An 18,341-nucleotide genomic window follows, 5' to 3' on the forward strand; every position below is an offset into this window, starting at 1 on the left:
ACGTGACTATAAATTTAATCATGAGACAGAAAAAAAATCGAAAAAAATATAATATAATATAATATTGATTAACGTAACTATTTATATAGATCTTCCTGCTTAAAACCTTTAAATTATCTGCACTTATGAATGTATTCAAAAATTAATTCAAGCTCTAATAAAAACAAAATTTCAAATTCAAATATTTTCATGACTATCAAAAAAATTATAAATTCTGTCTCAAAAAAGAAAGATTTATTTTAATTGTTATTAAACCAAAACTAATGAAAAAAAAAAGTAAATTTTTGTATATAGCTTATCACAATTTATTTAGAGATTTGTTTACCGTAAAAAAAATGTTTATTAAAAAAACTGCAAATTTTAATATTTTTTGACGAAACAATATTTAGTAAAAACTATTACAGCATTTTTAAATGCACCTTAAACAAAAAAATTATTGATATACTGAACATGTATGTGGAGTGTCAAGGAAATACAAGTTTTGATGTTTTTTATTATTATTATTTTTTTGAAATACTGTGTAAAATTACACTTATTCATTTATTGATACTACGTGACTGATTTTATTTAAGTTTTACACGCTACTGTAAGTAACGTAATGTTTTAATTTCAGTAATTTTAAAATTGCTATGTTTTGCTCATCGCAAGCCATGAAAACAGAAACTTCGCGTTTCGCTATTGTACGTGAGTGTCTTCATCTCCATCTTTTAACATTTACTCGGTATATTTTTTCAGAATTCAGGTGTTAAATTTTTTCTAATCATTAATACAAGAAATCGAAATCACTAAAATATTTCGAAAGTGACTCTGATTGATAATGAATACAAAACACAACTGAAGATTTTTTTTAGATTTATTCTTTTCTTACAACATTAAGATACACAAATATATGGATCTAGTCCAAAAAAATTTTGTCCTGAAGTATGAAATTTTTTAAAAGATTCATATTAAATATATATATTAAACGTATTAACTTTTTATCGCCATATAAGTTCAATTCATTGCTTAATGTATTAAAATTCCGTCACAGTTTTTATGCATAAAACTGACATGTCAGTTTTTTATTTTCGAAATTACTCAAAATCTTGAAAATATATCGTTAAACCTATATATACGGTTAAATCATGTATTTTCGGATTCGAACTACCTCTTAACGATGTGTAAAGATCTGTGAGAAAAAAAAAAATATTTTTTATGTCTAAATATTATTATTTGCTGACAATGATACTCTGACAGTTTTAAGTTACCCCTTTTATATTTTTCCTAAATATATTAAACTCAAAAAATGCATCTCACAACCTGCATCCTATTTTCAAAAGTTAGTGAAAAATGTATTATGAAACATTACCATGGGTTCAAATATTAAATAAAAAAGTAGAAATTGGTTTTTACATTTAAAAATTCAGCAACCATTTCTATTTTATTTTTTTTACGTTTAAACTTCAATTAATTAAATTTTCTGTTGGAATATATAGACCTCTTCAAAGGAATTAACAAACATTTTTACAAGTAATGAGTGCTGATAAAATTTTGATTTGCTTTTCAAACTTTTTTTATAATGCAATTTATTTCATAAAAATTACAAGTTTCGAATCAAAAAGGAAACCAATCTTAAAAGAACTGCAATAATTAAAAGAAACTTGAAATTCCGCAGTTAAAATAAAGAAGAGATGACCGAATTTTAAATGGTGAAAGTATCGACCGATCTCTCTCACAAATATTGGTCCACCTTTAAATTTAATCATGGAAACTGCATGGTTTACGGACACATACGTGGGAATCATAATTTAAACGTTAAAGTATTAGATTTGTTAAAAAAAAAAAAAAAAAAAACTTCAATTTTTTCAATTAAAAATACTCTTGACTATTTTCAAAAATAAATTTCTCAAAATCAATATTTATTCCAAGTAAATGTAACCATAAATTATAGACAATATAAATGAAATTATACTGAATAATTAAAGTAGCATAAGTACAAGAGAGTGTAGCAATTTAAAAATATCTACGTGAAATCAATGATTTCAATTTAAAATAGAATTTGTAATTGACTTTATGTCACCACTGATTTAAATAACCTGCAAACTCGTACAACTTATTATAGTATACAGAACATAGAGTGTAGGAATAATTAAATGTACATACTAAAGTGTTCAGTTAGTACATATAGGTGTGAGTTCATGACATCATTCTCCATTGTTTTATGCGGACGAAAATATATCCTTATACAAAGTGCATTGACTAGTTTAAACTCGATGCCTTTATTTTTTTCTTGTAATTTTAAGAGCAAAAATGAGCTATCATATTATGCTAAAATATGTTAACAGATAAATTAAAATTCTTTTTAACTATAATTACCTTCCATCTAAAACTATTTCTTCCATACAATTATTTAATATTTAATATTTAATACTTAAAATTTTCAATTTTAAAGATATTCTGAATATCAAAGCTTTGTAAAACACATGTAAGGTAAAAGCCCCAATATATGATCATGTACCAGTATATGATCACTCCATGTATTTGTATACCTATATTTGTGAATATAGATATACAAATACATGGAGTGATCATATACTGGTACGTGATCATCTATTGGGGCTTTTACCTTATGTGATACAAATAAAACTCATATCTATCTATCTATTTCTTCCATAAAATAAATCATCTTAACCACCTGTAAATTTTCAGTTTTTTATGCTATCTATTACTATATATAGGTACAAGGCACACATATCGCAGGTAGATTCCGAGGTATATTTAAAAATCGAAACCAAAACCGTGAGAAGGTTTCAAGGATTATAGGTATATATGAGGCCCAGGAAAAAAACATCTTCCTCTACTTACTCCTCACAATATCTAAATACCTTAAAGATGAGACTTTTAACCAAGGAATCTACTAGGATTCTTAAAAAATACTTCTGAATGGTTATATTCCAGTCACGCGATTCTTATTTTTTATTTCTTTTTTTTCTCCTTGGTCGCTTCTTCTTTGGTTATATTATACATATATACACTCACGTTCACGTATCATGACCGTCTTGTTCCTTTTATTTTCTATCTCCTCCCCTGCCCTTACCTCATACAAGTAACCCACACGCGTGGAATTACAATTCAGAATTATTCAACTTGTCACGCCGTTGATCACGGACTTAATATGCTAAGTGATCTTTAATTTAATAATATTTTTCATTTAGTTAAGCCCAGAAAAAAATTACTCTCTGTGTTTACGATCGCGCGTCTTCTTATCCAGCGTTCAAGTCACTGGTAGTAAAGATGTACAAACATATCCATTACCAATTACCTTTATATATTAATTTATTAACCCTTCAAAGGCATTAAAATAGTAACTCTTCTTGCTGTGCAAAGAGTTTTAATTTAAACTCTATAATTAAAAAGTAAATTAAATTTTACTATAGTATACTTTTAATTTAAATACTACTTTTTATATAAATTGACATACCTTCAGACTAGATCCTCATTACATTGATTACAAAAGAAAAAATCCGTAATAAACCTCACAATTGTTCAAAAAACCAATGAAAAAAAAAACTTTTTTTTTTATTTTTAAATTGTATCAATTATATTGCCCTAAACTTAATCACATATACTCTGTATCGCGACGTCTCCACGAGTACTGACCGATCGGGGTCGACGGTTGCGTTGGGGAAAAAAATGTTGGTAGGCAAAGAGAAGGGATGCAGACGCGGGAAAGATATTCGAACGGTATGGAATAAAAAAAACTTTCAAACGCGATGGCAATGGCGGTGGAAAAAAAAATAACCCACGTACATAAAAATAATAAAAGTGAAACAATAAAAAAAAAGTACACAGCACATACATATACACGGAGGTCGTTGGGTCTGTTAACTCCGGGCGTTTGCAAAGCTCAAACAAGCAATATTTGCGAGTCTTTCCCTTCGGCAAGAGTAAAGTTGTAAAAGGAAGATTATAAGCCAGCTAAAGAGAAAAGTTAAAGTGCGCTTGCGCGAACCATCTCTCTGATGGGCCTGACAGGTAAACCGGCTGGCCCAGATGGTGGGAGGGCTTCTATCCTGGAGTCACTGAATAGATGGAAGAAACCCTTGGACCTGTTCACTTTAATTCGTTAACCTTTATTATTATATATATTGTATTATTCTGTTCTGAATGATCGGAGCAACAGGTTGCAGGTGGCAGCACCTTGCCCCCAAAATAATCTTACTTATTGCCATCCCGGTGTTACTATGCAAGTAACAAAGTGTTGCTTATACTTAGTAAGCTACGTAAGTGTTATATTGTGGATGAAAAATATGTATAAGATTCACTAAATGATAAACATGTCGGCGTATATAGTAAACTAATGCAACCTGTTATTGGCTTCCTTCCTGTCATTCGAGCATGGGACCCTTTTCTGTACTTGTATGTGACCTCAACTTTAGAGCAGGTGTGCTACTTACTTACTTCCTTAAGATCAACGATTTATTTATTTTTTTTTCATTTTTACACTTTACTTGTACAAGTTGTCATGAAACAACTTTCATCGATGACATTTAACTCTTATTAGAAGTGCATTATTGTTTTACGCCCAATACTAAAGCAATAAGTCAATTCACGAGTAATTTATGTGCACTCTTTTAATTATATAAACCTACTTTGATAAACTTTCGTTAATATAAAATTTCAATATCACACCTGCTTTTTAAATACATATTTCAACTTTCTTCCTATAATTATCGCTATGTTTCAATTAAAGATAACACTTTTACTGGTTATTAAACCGATTACTTATTCTGAAAGTTTTCTTAACAAGCTTGATCTTAAAATTTTTAATTATTTAAGTCAAACTAATTTATATAATTATATGTCCTCTAAGAAATTTTTTAGTTTATCTACTTTTAAGTTTTAACTTTCGAGAAAAAATAGTTCTTTTTCAAATTGTATTATAACAATATTTTAATACAATTTTTCATTTTGATATTTTTTAAAATTATTCTACGACAAAAGTTTTATGAATTTTCATTAAAAATTTTTGAATTGATAAAAAAGATAAATGTAAACAAGCTCTAAAAAGTGAATCAAAATAACATACACTAATAGGACCAAAGGGTTTATTGCAATCAGGGCCACGAAAAATGAATCCCAAGCTACTTGGGCCAAGTATAATAAGAGTTATGCAAATAAAAAACTATTTACTTATTATCAAAACAATATCTACAAATGAAAAAAATAAAACCATCTATTTGATTAAACTGAGAATTCAATGACACTAAGGACAATGACTTTTCAGATGAAAAGAACGATGCATAGCAAAAAAAACGCCTAACTATTCTCATAGCAGTGTTATTACGTGGAACAAAATAAAATCCGATTATGCCGATGCACATGGATACACCCAGAGGCGCTAATTTGTCTTATATCCTTCACTTACACTTACAATTCATTTGCTAAAGTAATTAAACAGCCGAATAACCAACTGAAAAGAACAACCTTTCTTTAAGCAGCGTACATTCATATTTATTCATATTTAAATATGTAACTATCTCGAGCATGAATTACATAAACGTACAGATAAACAAAAAAAGCGCATTCCAATTCCAAATAGAAGAAAATTTTTAAATAAGAAAAAGTGTTGACCCCAAATTACACGTGTACTGAGTTATATGAAACTTATAAAAATAACTCCGTAAATGGTGGATATTTTATTATTGAATCATCTGAATTAAATGTACATAGACACCGGTGTGTTATGTATTAAGCAGAATAGCAACCAGCTTCCGGGCGGGTCGATGCACATGAGCGAACACGCCGGTTTAGAGAATAGGGAATGTTCGTTATTGCGTTAGCAAGTATATGTATGTACAAAGTATGTACACTTCAATATATACTTTATATCTAACGCAATTCTTAAGCACACTCTAAGAATCGATTCTTTTCTTCTGTGCGCTGACTTATCATTTATCAATGTATGGACATATTGAACATACTTGATGACTGTATTTTTCTTTTATTTATTGTCTTCATTAAATCTATGATTTACAATTATGACAAAAATTCATTGAAGCAGCAATTTCCAATAATTATTTCCAAACAGTTATTGACATAAATAGAACAGATTGTTTTTACAATGGTACAAAGATTTGGGTGCGCTGTGAAGTTACAAGCACATGCATTTATATTATATTATTGTGTGAAGGCGCGGCGAACGCATTGGAATTTCATGTGGATTTAAGTTAAGACTTGGCAATTGGCAGCGAACAATCTCAGTGAAAATCACTCAGCTCGAGTTACTAGCATTGTTTTGTTTGAAGAATTAATTTACTACATCTTTAACATTAACATAAAAATGATAGCTAATTAAAAATGCAAATATGTACAGTTAGATTATATTATAGTTTAGTTTAGCTTTTTATTTTTGCATTAAGTTGTCCTTTCTAGTAAATATTGTTTAGCATCCAATGATCCGTAGTTGTAACTGTAACGACCGCTGTAGGACGCCCTTGACCAAGCACCAGCGCGATTAGAATAGCTGTTACACGCCATTAGAGAATTCATTCCGCTGGGCCTATCGATGGGCATATTTTGATTATCGAGTTCACTTGTAAACAAGCTTGTACTTTGGGATCTACCGCTATCTGTTAAAGACGCCCGTGACTCTCTTTCGGAGCTTACTTCCGTAAATGGTTTCGGATTTCGTGAACAACAGATGACGAATACTGATGCAGCTATTCCCTGTCGAAATATGGTTTGTTATTTACGGCTAGGTAATTTTGAATGAGCATAAATTTAACATTTATATTCAATAAGTGTACTTGCCACTAATAAATTAAGGATGACGATAAACATGGAGGCGTTACGGAAATTTATATTGTCCAGAAGGATTCCTCCAAGACTAGGACCAATAAAAGCACCAAGAGCAAAAGAACTTGTCCAGAGTGCACTGATTAATCCATAAGTCTCAAAATTATTTGGAAATCCATGTGCTCTAAAGAAAAGAAAAATTTTTATTAAAAAATGTTTTAAAATTGTTTTTGGCTTAACTACAAAACTTTGACTGTCTGAAAGTAAAGTAGATCTTGGTACATATTGACGACTGGTAAAGTAACTTACATGGTTGTTTGTAGAGCGTCAGAGAAAGCTGCGACCAACTGAGCAGATAAACCGATCCCGTGGGTAACCAGACCACAGATTGTTACCCAAATGATTGTAGGGCATGGAATAAAAGGTGCTGGTCCAATTAAAGAAAATCCGATCATTATTAAGACGCAGCCTATAATAGTGACTAGCTACAAAGAATAAGAATTCAGTTTGGCTTCATGTCACCTGTTTTTGTGAAAAATAAGATAGCAATAGGATGATGATATGATATTAAATAAGTAAACAGTGTAAATACTCTTTAATTACTTTGGGTCGCATTCGCCGGTCGCACAACCATCCCCAAGCGGGCGCCGTAAGAGCATAAGTGCCTCCATTAAGCACAAACATCAACCCCAAAACGACTGGACTCAAATCAAACTGCCGTAAATGAGGTTCTAAAGTTGCCTGAAGGAAGCCGATGCTCATACTTGTGGCCATTATTGAAGCCGTTGATACTAACACACCCGGAATTCTTAATACTTTTGAGTACCCTACAAAATTTTTCCAATTTGTAAAAATATTTATGCATACCTTTTTCTGTTTACTTGGGCTTAGAAATTAAAACTTACCACCGAATTTCGGAGAATCTTGATCTGAATCATTGTGCATCGGAAGGATGAAAGCTGTCATAATTGCTGCAACAATAAGAGCAGAACCCAAAACAGCAAATGGCAATGTGTATCCACCGATCTAAGAATTACAAAAAAATATTGCTGCTAAAAATTTTCAATTTTTGTGGTATTAATCATCGATGATAATAATAATAAGTTAAAATACTTGATACAAAGCACCGCCGACAGTTGGACCGACAATAAGTCCAAGTCCAAAAAATGTTTCGAGGCTCGCGAATGTTGTAGCGACGTTTTCAGGAAATTCCTTGGCAATTATGGCAAAACTGGCCGTGAGAAAAGCAGCATTCCCAAACGCTTCCAATATTCTTATAATAAAGGAAAGAGCTATGAAAGGATAGTGTCCGTCAACCTTGTCCAAAAGTCCAAAGAATATAGCACAAGTGCCTGTTGTTAAAATTCCACCGTTGAAAAGTAACTTGGGTCCGATCCTATTCAACTATTTGTAAGAATCGGATTAAATTTTGAAAAATTTTTTTATTTTATGTGAAGTAGGTAACAGAATCTACTAACGTGTTGTCCATATACAGGGCTGATGAGGAAAACAATGAGCTCAAAAATTCCAAATACAAGCCCATACTCTGACGGTGATGCATTTTTTTTCTCTGCCTGAATTAAATTTATTATTATTAACATATTATTACATAATTTAAATTAAAAATTTTCGGAGTGAATGCGTAAGGGATGATTTTCAATTGATTTAAATTTAACTCTCTCCAGGAGTACAATTCACTCCAAAGACGGATTTAAATTATATCCGGAGTAAATTTTTTATTTTTTTTTTTTTTTTGAATAAAATTAAAAAATAACTTTGAGTATATTTCTTTATTTATATTTTATACTGACGAGAAAAAATAATTTGGCACATAAAACTTGTTTTAGTTAAACAGATATCGATTTTAGTATAAAAACTCCGTACTCGGATGTTTTCCGGATCAAAATCCAGATTTATTCCGAAACTACTCCGCTGAAAAAAACTCTAGATTCTCTCCAAATCCGGAGTGTCCAATTACTTCACTCCAGTACTCCGAGTGACGGGAGTGAATGCGTAGTAAAATTCATTTTCAATTCACTCCCGATTTTTATAGTGAGGAAAAAAATTAAAGGAAAAGAAAATTTTATTATCAGAATAATTGGAAATTTTTGAAAAGTTTTCTGAGTCAAAAAATTATAATGAATAAAGAATCATAATTATATTATGAAGGAACAACAAAAAAATAATAAAAATTGATTCGTTCTTCGGAAAAAAGATACATTTTTATTTATATTTATTTGATTAATTAGTGTCTGGGCCATTAAAACTTATCAAATCTTAATATGATGTATCAAATTTATCTTTAATACTTTGAAGTTTCTCTTTATTGAGACTTTTTGACCTAATATTCATCAACAGTAATTATTTTATCAGTAATGTTAATTCGGAGATGAGTTTAAATTATTCTACTACATTGAGTATCACATTCGATAAATATTAATGGTAATTTAATTTTATTTTTATCGAATTATCAATCGCGTTAGCGGTCTAAACGAGTAAAAAATAAACTGTCTTATTTATCTCTGATGCATGAAAATTTGTGGATGATCAGTTTTATTTTTCTCACACACAAAATTATATAAAACTATTTCAGTAAAAATAATTATGAAAAAAATTCTGAGAAACATTATTCACTCACCTCTCGGGGATAAAACGGTGCTTGTAATGATACACAAATAGCATTTGCAAAGTCTGCAATACTAATAACAATAAGAGTAAGCCACTGTCTCTTAGTAAAATTACCTACCATTTTTAAAAAAATTAAATTTCACGATATACAAAAAATTTTTTTCAGTAAACAATATAGAGAGGAAGTATGAAATGAAATCAGTCTAAGAATTGATTTACATAAAATTAATTGGCTATAAGTAATAATTGAACAATAAATATAAAATAAAAAATGCTGCACTTTAAAAGAAATTACAAACTGGTCTGTCTGTGTCGACGTTACCCCTAATAATACTTTAAACTTAAAAGTGACGCCAGGGTTAAAGTTCTGGAGATACGAGCATTGATGATAATACTAATTTATTATCGAAACATACAGACTAAGCGTGGTCTTGAGGCGGATATCCTAACATTTTTTACATTAACGTAAACATTTAAAGAAAAATCAATATTGAACAAATTTAATGCATCTATTAAATTCAGGGTGATAAAACTAATAAAAATGATATATAGTTATACTAAATAAAAATCGATTATTTTGATAAAATAAATTAGTTTGAAAATTTCTAGTTATAAATCACATGCGAAGTAATAACATTTGAGATAATAATGTATAATCTGTGGTATTAATAGAATGAGCAAATAAAATTTAATACTCAGCAAATTAATACAGTATATAAATAGTTTAAAAATAGTAATATTTATATATACAAATTTAAAAATATGTATCATCCGCTTAACAATTTTTTCAATAGGTATAATATCGAAGAATGATAATTTATTTATTTATTTATTTATATTATGATTTATTGCTCGATCACAGAGTTAAGCTGTTTGTAGCTATTAATCATTAATTCATCACATTATTATTGCAAACAAATAATATCAGTTGAATAATTCACTAAATAACACACAGTAAAAAATTTTTCGTCAAATTTAACACAAAAATTTGTGTTGATGACTTTTTTTACACAATTTGTGTTGAATCAACATACTAAAAGGTTAAATTCTACACACTAAAATGTTAAATTCTACACAAACATTTTTACACTTTACACAATGACGAAAAATTTTTTATTGTGCAGAAAAAAAAACTAAAAAATGTTGATGAATATAATGCAGAAATATATTACTCTCATTTTCATTCAGTTTCTATAATTGTAGCAATATTAAATTTAAGCTTGATTTGGATTTTTTTCGTTACAAAGGCATATTTCACTTCGCATACATAATCATTTACATATTTTCGAGCTTTTCGAAAACGGTTTTCCCGTAAATTTTTAAAATGTTAATAAAACATTACAAAATCCCTCAGCCAATAATAGTGATAAAAATCTATGGAATAGAAATTCATCATCCCAATTGTGACCAAAAATTTTGGTTGAAATTTCAGCAATATTAAATTACAAAAGTTTGTTATATGCATAATCAGCCCACTGAAATTACTCTTACTCATTATTAACAGCCGATCCCCTCTTTTTCTCGCGTCGCACTTACTGCAAGAAACGGTGCTATCCTTGTTGCACTCATGATTATAAAGCTATTGCAGTTTTATGTTTTTCTTTTAAGCAAATGAGAATTTCGAAAAAAACACTCTGCTACGAAATAGATAATTAAAAATTCTATTACGTAGCAGAGCGTTTTTTTTTTTTTCAAAACTCTTCTTTGTCTAGGAGAGAAATATAAAGCTGCAATCGTAGGGACCGGCTGTTATAAGCAAAAAAAAATAGGAAAACGGTTGACCCTAAAGGCCATCCCTGCAACTTCCCGCTAATTCCGTTAATAACGCCGCTTTTTTTGAGCTCTTCGAGCTCAAAAATACAATCTGTGTGTTGTTTTGAGCTCTCCGAGCTCAAAAAGATACCTTTTCTATGCTTTTGAGCTCTTTGAGCTCAAAAGTCTGATAGAAGTTTCATAGAACACTATTTTTTGAATTTTCAAACCGCAATAACTTTTGAATGAATGAACCGATTTTTACGCGGTTGGCGTCATTCTACGCAGTTTTTTAAGCCTCATAAAGAATTTCTAAGTTTTAATTGGTCAAACTAGAAATTTCGGAGTAACTCCGAAAAAACACTTTTTTCGGTTTTCTTTCGTTCACGATATCTCTCGAACAAATCAACCGATTTTGACCGGATTGGCGGCGATCGACGTGGTTTTTCAAGGTTGAGAGCTGATTAGTATTTGGAATCGATCGGTAGAGCCGTTTGAAAGTTATTCCAAAAAAACCACTTCTAAAAAATTTTTTTTTCCTATTTTTTTTTAGATTTCTTTAAATTTCTCAAAATCTATCAGTCCGAATCGGTTCAAATTATCAGAAAATCTAAGTTTGGCGAAGCCCTTTCGAATAACACCAACCGCGATGAAATCGGTTCAACCGTTCAAAAGTTATAAGAGGTTTACACACACACACACACACACACACACACACACACACAGTGACACCCTCGCGGGAATAGTCAGGAAAGCTTCCTAGGACCTCAAAACGTCGAGATCTGATGAAAACTCGATTTTCGAAAAACGGGGTAAAACCAATAACTTCCCGATTTTTGAAAATTTTCAATTTTCTTAGCGGGAAGTTAAAAATTATTGAGGATAAATTTGTGTACAAATTTATGAAAAGAGTGAATTTCTTGAATTAAGAGAACTTAATATCTCAAAACAGGAATGAAATTCGGAAGAGAATATTTTTCTTGAATCAAAATTTTTTTTTTTTATATAAATTCTTATTTTAAATAACAAATATATATCTTCATTGTTCTCTGATATGTTTTTTGACTGATACACACGTTTAAGAAATGAATAGACTTCTTCAAAAACTCTTTCTTACGATAAACTACCGTAAACAATTGATCGTTACATCATAATTGTTTATAAAAACATCTTTGAAATGATTAAATATAATTTAAAATTATTATCTCATCTCCTACTTTCTTTATGATCATAAAGATAATCTTTTGCTTCACGATCGCATAAAAAGGATAACTTTACAATAATATAAACATTTCCTAATTTATACCTGCTAAAATGAACAGTAATTTTAAAAAATAACCAAGATAAATCCCATGCGCTACTTAATAATATAACAAACATTATTTATGATACAAAACTTTCACTACTTAGTCGTTGTAAAATACTCTAACAATAATACCAATGTAGCGATTTCATAATAATTTCTATTTACGAGCTTCGAATTATGCAAATAAATAGCCGGCGGATATTTTTAATATTCTTATTTATTTGTACTAAACTATACAATAATAATTTTATCGTAAAGACCACAAATCAAATGAAGATTATCGACGGACTCAAGTTACCATAATTATTTACTAAATAAAATAAATGATTTGTCCACAAACTAGTCATTAAATTTATTATTAAAATAATAATCATGCATATTCCTTATACTGTATTGTGATTGCGTATACAGAAGAGCTATTTTATTGGTCAACTTATTCTAAGACAAAGAAAATACTCACCAGCTAGCTTTATTGTATTTATAATTAATGGACTTTTAATTTTTTATATAAAATTTAATATTTATACACGAAAGGTTTCTTTTTACATGGTTTGACTTAATTATACAGTAAATAAACAATTAAAATAAAAATAGAAGGACTGAGAATGACCAATGAATTAATTATGAAAGAAATTGATACTAATCAAATTAAATGTACAAATGACGAAGTAGAATAACTTGTTTTCTTTTTTTTCTTTCTAATTCTAATTAAATAAATGATTTCTCACTCTCACTCATCACGCAATCTCAGCTCTGCTGCGTGACTCGTAGAGAAAAATGTCTGATAGGAAGCAAAAAGTACTGAGTGATAAAAAAACAGAAAGAATAACAGAAAACTAATGGATAATTTACGTGTCGTGAAGCCAAACCTTAAGTGGAACTTTCGTAAATGCAGTGTTAAGGAAAGACATAAAGTGTTCAGCAATACTGGCGCTGGCTGCTGGTCTCATTTCTTCAATAATCTCCCTTGCATGCTGATTAAGGAATTGATTCATTGCTTGCCCAATCACGTTATTTCCCATAAGACGGTCGTGCACGCGGAACCGTGCGCTTCCCAAGCTGAAATCGATCAAGAGACGAGCTATCCTCATGTACCTGACTCCATTTTTCAGTTCTTCGACTCCCTGAACTCTTGCGATTGCCTCAACATTACCTGTCCGGGATTAAATTCAATTACATTAATTAAATGAATTCAGCTTAAAGGCTAAGACGAAGTCTCACCAAAGAGAGCCCAAAAGTCGCCGTGACTCTGAATCGGGAAGAGAAGAACTTTTCCGTTTACGTCATAGTTTCCTTTTATCTCTATTTTTGGGATACTGAGCTGCAAATCGACTCTCAGGTTGCGCAAATCAGCGCGCACTTTGCTGACAGTATAGTTCCCGGATCCTAAAGTTGTTATGTTGGTGAATAGCGCTCTAACCCGAACTGCCCCCTGGCCATTTTCCATCCCTAGTTGCGGAATTACTAATGGTTCAATTGGTGGCAATTCCAATTCCGGGATACCTGCAAAGTTTAGAAATTTTTTATAACAAATTTCCATTTTACTTTTTCAATTAATCAAATCATGGATCATTTGAATTTTTTGTTAAAATATACTATTCATTTTTTTTCCCAAACACGTCAAGTACATTTCTTGTATAATTCATTTTTTAATGCATGCATTCAATTAGAAAAAACACAAATTTTTGAAAACACATTCATCAATAAAAATTTCCTTATTTAAGCATAAAATTTGGTTAGTTAATGATAAAATTTCAAAAACTAAGACTTTTAAAAAAATATATCATTAACACTTCTGCAATGTTTTTTTTAATTATAAATTTGCATTTTATCTAAACTTCTTTCAACATTTCAGCTTATTTAATCAATAATTGATTTTCTTCATCTGGCCAGAAGTAAATCAATTGATTTAGTTAAATATTGTATTTAAAAAAAAAAAAATTTATGAAAATTTTTTTTTTCGAACACGAAATGAAAATTTACCTCTTAATCTAAAGAAATTGATTTCAAACTTACAATTAATTATTAAATAGATAGCAAATATATTTTTCCAAGTTAAACTACCTGTGTTGATAAAAAGTGTCGACACCTACATTGAAGTTAGACTTTTATTTTTGTTTTGGCTTACCTTTAACCAAGTACGGCTTCAAGTGATTAAATGCCTTCTGAATGCAAACCTCAATCTGCGGGTCACTTCTACTACATGGCAGGATGTATTCAGCTAGAAGTAAAAAGCAAACATGGTAGCAATCGAATAATAATGTGTGTTGATAAGTAATAAATACAAAAACTCATGCAAATAATATAATAATCATGAAGTAAACCAATGGGCACATTCTGAGAATAGTTAACGACTCTTCCGTTAGACTGATTTATTAAATCAAACTTTATTTCCCTATTTCTACGGAATTTACGCAATTGCTTTCACTTCCGGTTCTATTAAGTCAATCATCACCAAAAAATTTTTTAATGCATCCAACGTAATACTCTATTACAATCTAAATCAACCAGGTTTATTTTTTTTTTTTTTTTTTTCATTAAACCCCTGTTACGTAAACCGTGAAGAATACTAATTGATGGTCTGCCGTAACCTGTTAACGGAGTATCTGCGTGAAAAAAGAGTCAACATAAAATTTGTCATAGATATGAAAAAAATTAGTAACTTAAATATCGTCATAAAACTTTCTTTATTCAATCTCTTCGGAATGTGAAGCCATGAGTTTGTTGTGGTAGTTGCGAGTTATACGGTAATACTTCTGAAACTTCAAGTACAACCGACTTTCTCCAACAAGTTCCGTCGGTATTATTACGTAAAACTCTGACATAACCTTCGCCACGCCGAACATTGGTGTTGCACCACACGTGCCATTATAACTTGTTCATTGCTCTCCTCGGTTCATCACTTTTCAACCATCGACAACTCTATTGTCAATATATACATACACCTATACAAATGTATTACAAGTAATATCTTAAGTAATGTTACGTATCGTTCATAACTATTATACAATTACGCGAATCAACCAGTTTTATTGATATTATAAAACATTTTATTGATTATTTGCAAGTAGATTAGTTTACTTTTATCAAAAAAAGTTTTTTATTTATTACTAAAAAGTTAAAAAAATTTGGGACAAAATAAGGTTGAACACATGTTTTTTTTCCATAATCATAAATTCTTTTTTCAATTATTTTTGAAGTTTATTTAAATAAAGTTCAACCAGAAATCTTTCACTGATTTATTACAACGGAAATGAGTGATCGTTTTTTCGTCAAGGAATCTTTTTTGTTTATTGACAAAAAAATTATTTTAAATTCTTGACCCATAAAACTTTTTTCAGTTTTCAATTATTCAAGAGAATATGGTTTTAATTGTACATTGAAAATTTCTGATCTTGAAGTTAGCAGACAATTAAAAGTTTTTAATGAATAAATTAATCTTTATCAAACACTCAAAAATGATTAAATGTTGGCTCATTTCAATATGATAAAAAACATTTATCTAATTTGGCCCCGAAATTTTCTTTTCTATTAGTTTTTTATATTATAAATATAAAAAAAAAAGATATTTCGACGAAAATAATTTTACATCAAAAATAATTTTTTGATTCAACGTAATAACTTTTTTCAATTTTAACTAACCGTTGCGGGCAATCAAAACAAAACACAGTTTATCAGAAGAGTAAAATAATACTTGAAAGTTTATTCTATACATTAGTGTGAGAAAATTTTGAAAATTAACAAATTTTTGTTTCAGAATTTTTCTGTAGAATGGAATCAACACAATAAAAAAATGTTCTTGTTAAAAAATAAATGATTTTATGAAATTGTTTTTGTTAACATCAACTTAATTAATAAAATGATCTACTCACGTGTAACAAAATTTGGCTCATTGTCACCTGGATTTGTTTGACGTACGCGAAGCACTCTAGGATCTTGGCACGTAGATTCCCAAACGAATCCCAAAAAAATAAGAATGTAAACAATCTTCATTTTGTAATTTCACTTTTATTTATCTAGTATCACAAAATTTGGTTAAGCACAATTTTTAATTATTATATTCAATACTGATAATTATATTGTTACAATATAATAGTTGTCACTAATGGTAACGATAATAAAATAGTTGTTAATTAAAACAAAATTTATTAGAGTAAATATTAAGAACATAGACTAAGACATTGTTGTGGAAGTAACTTTTTATGCACAAATTAAAGTCATAATCTAATATAAAAAGTGAGAGGAAGAACGTTGTTGTTTTGTAATATATACTGAAGACAACTCTCCATCATATTCTCTTATATGCGAGATCCCCTACTCTTATAATTTCAACTCCCTTACAAATACCTGGGTTTGATTGTGCCTTCTCTTTCTCGCTACCATTCTTTTATTTATTACTTTTTAGTTAGTAGTTGTTTTGTGACGTCAATTTCAAGAACTGTATCGTTAAATTATTGTTTGATGCTCGAGTTTTGAGTAATCTGAAGAAAATGAGTGCTATACGATTGTTAATAAAAGAAGATACATTACTCATTCAGTAGAAAATAGTAATAGATAGCAAATTAACTGACCAGAAAATTTTGAACCGAAACTAAAAAAAAAATGTCATCTTAAGTGGAAATAATTGACTCGAACTTATCAAAGCTCAATATACAGAAACTAAATTTATAAAATAAACAATGATTCACTAAAAATTATTAAAAACTTAAATTTTCAAAATATTTAACAGAGTACTATAAAGATAATAATAAGTATTTGTTCCTAAAAGAACGTTTTTTATTTCTTGGGAAATTTTATTTCAGTTAATTTTTTATTAAAATTTTTCGATTTATAATAAGCTATAATTTAATGTATTGAAAATTGATCAGAATATTTTAGAAATTTAAATTTTCGTATCGGTCATTTCTAAACAAAAATTAAAGCAACGAACTTAAAACACAGAAGTAATATCGTAATACATCTTATTTGAAAAAATATTCAAGTTAAATAAGAAAATAAAAACAAAATTTTTTTTTTCAGAAATTTAATAAAATTTCATAGGGATGAAAAAGAAAAATTTTTTCAATTCGAGTGAATTATTTTTAATTGAAAACAATCACGCGTAAAAGATTTTCATTTTCTTCTTGTCATTGTGACTCATGTCAAATATAAATGAAAAAGAAAACAACACATGTTTTTTTTAAACCATAAATCAAAATGAAAAGGTCGATAAAGGTTCAATTATACAAAAAATATGCGATAAATTTCAAGTAAATTGAGTGATAATATCTTGAGCTGAAACTTTTTTCAACAATTTTTGTGATTACCATCAAGAAAAATAAGTAAATTTATCTCACAATAAATAACTTCAGACCCAAAAAAATTAACTGCGTAATACTTCTTTTAGAAAATGCTAATGTTTATTAAGAAAAAAAAAAATGATTTCATTGAGTTATTATCAATAAAATTGTCCATATATAAAAAATTAATGCGTCAGATCATCGGTTAAAAGAATTCTCAATAATCAAATAAATTTTACCTGGAAAATAGATATAGAAAAACATTAATAAAAATTTTTTTTTGAATAACATATTCTTCTTTATAATTAATTAACATGATATTAAATATATTGTAACAATATCTTTTCACTTTCGAAATTACTAAGTGATAAATTGAATTGTCTAAAAGATTGTTTGTACTGTGTTTCAAAAAAATTCTAATATTCGAAAGTTTTAAGTCGATTTCTCTCTAAGAAAGCATGATAAACTCAAATACCAAATCTTATCAAATCAGTGCTTCCCGTGTAGAAAAAAAAATTGTTAAAAAAATGTTCACAGCTTGTAACATCAAAACGTGACATAATTACGAACATTTTTTGAACACCTAACAAAAAATCGAG

The 18,341-nt window shown here is 29.1% G+C and overlaps 4 protein-coding genes across 5 annotated transcripts in view; 1 reads left to right on the plus strand and 3 right to left on the minus strand.

Moving 5' to 3' along the window:
- Positions 1-3,929, minus strand: part of LOC123267989 (titin homolog) — a 33,172-nt gene extending 29,243 nt beyond the window's left edge. Inside the window, exon 1 of one of the 2 annotated variants that reach the window (XM_044732875.1) lies at positions 3,461-3,929. The gene's annotated coding sequence lies outside the window, so the exon portion shown is untranslated. The remainder of the gene's footprint in view (positions 1-3,460) is intronic. The other variant, XM_044732883.1, reaches the window with a different exon arrangement.
- The window catches only part of LOC123268042, a 66,963-nt gene that overhangs the window by 32,352 nt on the left and 16,270 nt on the right, over positions 1-18,341 (plus strand). The gene's annotated exons all lie outside the window — the stretch shown is intronic.
- Positions 5,976-9,859, minus strand: LOC123268011 (MFS-type transporter SLC18B1-like). The gene is made up of 8 exons (XM_044732895.1): positions 9,416-9,859; positions 8,256-8,351; positions 7,891-8,181; positions 7,683-7,803; positions 7,381-7,604; positions 7,087-7,262; positions 6,793-6,961; positions 5,976-6,708 (listed from the first exon to the last, which is right to left on the minus strand). The coding sequence occupies exons 1-8, from the start codon at positions 9,524-9,526 to the stop codon at positions 6,397-6,399; spliced, it is 1,500 nt and encodes a 499-aa protein (XP_044588830.1). The 5' UTR covers positions 9,527-9,859; the 3' UTR covers positions 5,976-6,396.
- LOC123268033 (protein takeout-like) lies at positions 12,970-16,680 on the minus strand. Its single transcript, XM_044732917.1, has 4 exons — positions 16,336-16,680; positions 14,592-14,684; positions 13,685-13,966; positions 12,970-13,616 (listed from the first exon to the last, which is right to left on the minus strand). The coding sequence occupies exons 1-4, from the start codon at positions 16,454-16,456 to the stop codon at positions 13,312-13,314; spliced, it is 801 nt and encodes a 266-aa protein (XP_044588852.1). The 5' UTR covers positions 16,457-16,680; the 3' UTR covers positions 12,970-13,311.

Source organism: Cotesia glomerata, linkage group LG1 (genome assembly GCF_020080835.1).
Source record: "Cotesia glomerata isolate CgM1 linkage group LG1, MPM_Cglom_v2.3, whole genome shotgun sequence".
In the NCBI taxonomy this organism is placed as follows: Eukaryota; Metazoa; Arthropoda; class Insecta; order Hymenoptera; family Braconidae; genus Cotesia; species Cotesia glomerata.

Bases quoted from the DNA above. Each gene is read 5' to 3' on its own strand.
- LOC123268033 (XM_044732917.1), bottom strand. From the start codon at position 16,456: ATGAAGATTGTTTACATTCTTATTTTTTTGGGATTCGTTTGGGAATCT. The intron at 13,967-14,591 runs GTAAGCCAAAAC...TAAACTTTGCAG, and splicing joins GAAGCCGTACTTGGTTAAAG to GTATCCCGGAATTGGAATTG. The intron at 13,617-13,684 runs GTGAGACTTCGT...AATCCCGGACAG, and splicing joins CGACTTTTGGGCTCTCTTTG to GTAATGTTGAGGCAATCGCA.
- LOC123268011 (XM_044732895.1), bottom strand. From the start codon at position 9,526: ATGGTAGGTAATTTTACTAAGAGACAGTGGCTTACTCTTATTGTTATT. The intron at 7,263-7,380 runs GTAATTAAAGAG...TATTCTTTGTAG, and splicing joins ACCGGCGAATGCGACCCAAA to CTAGTCACTATTATAGGCTG. The intron at 6,709-6,792 runs GCAAGTACACTT...ATATTTCGACAG, and splicing joins TCATCCTTAATTTATTAGTG to GGAATAGCTGCATCAGTATT.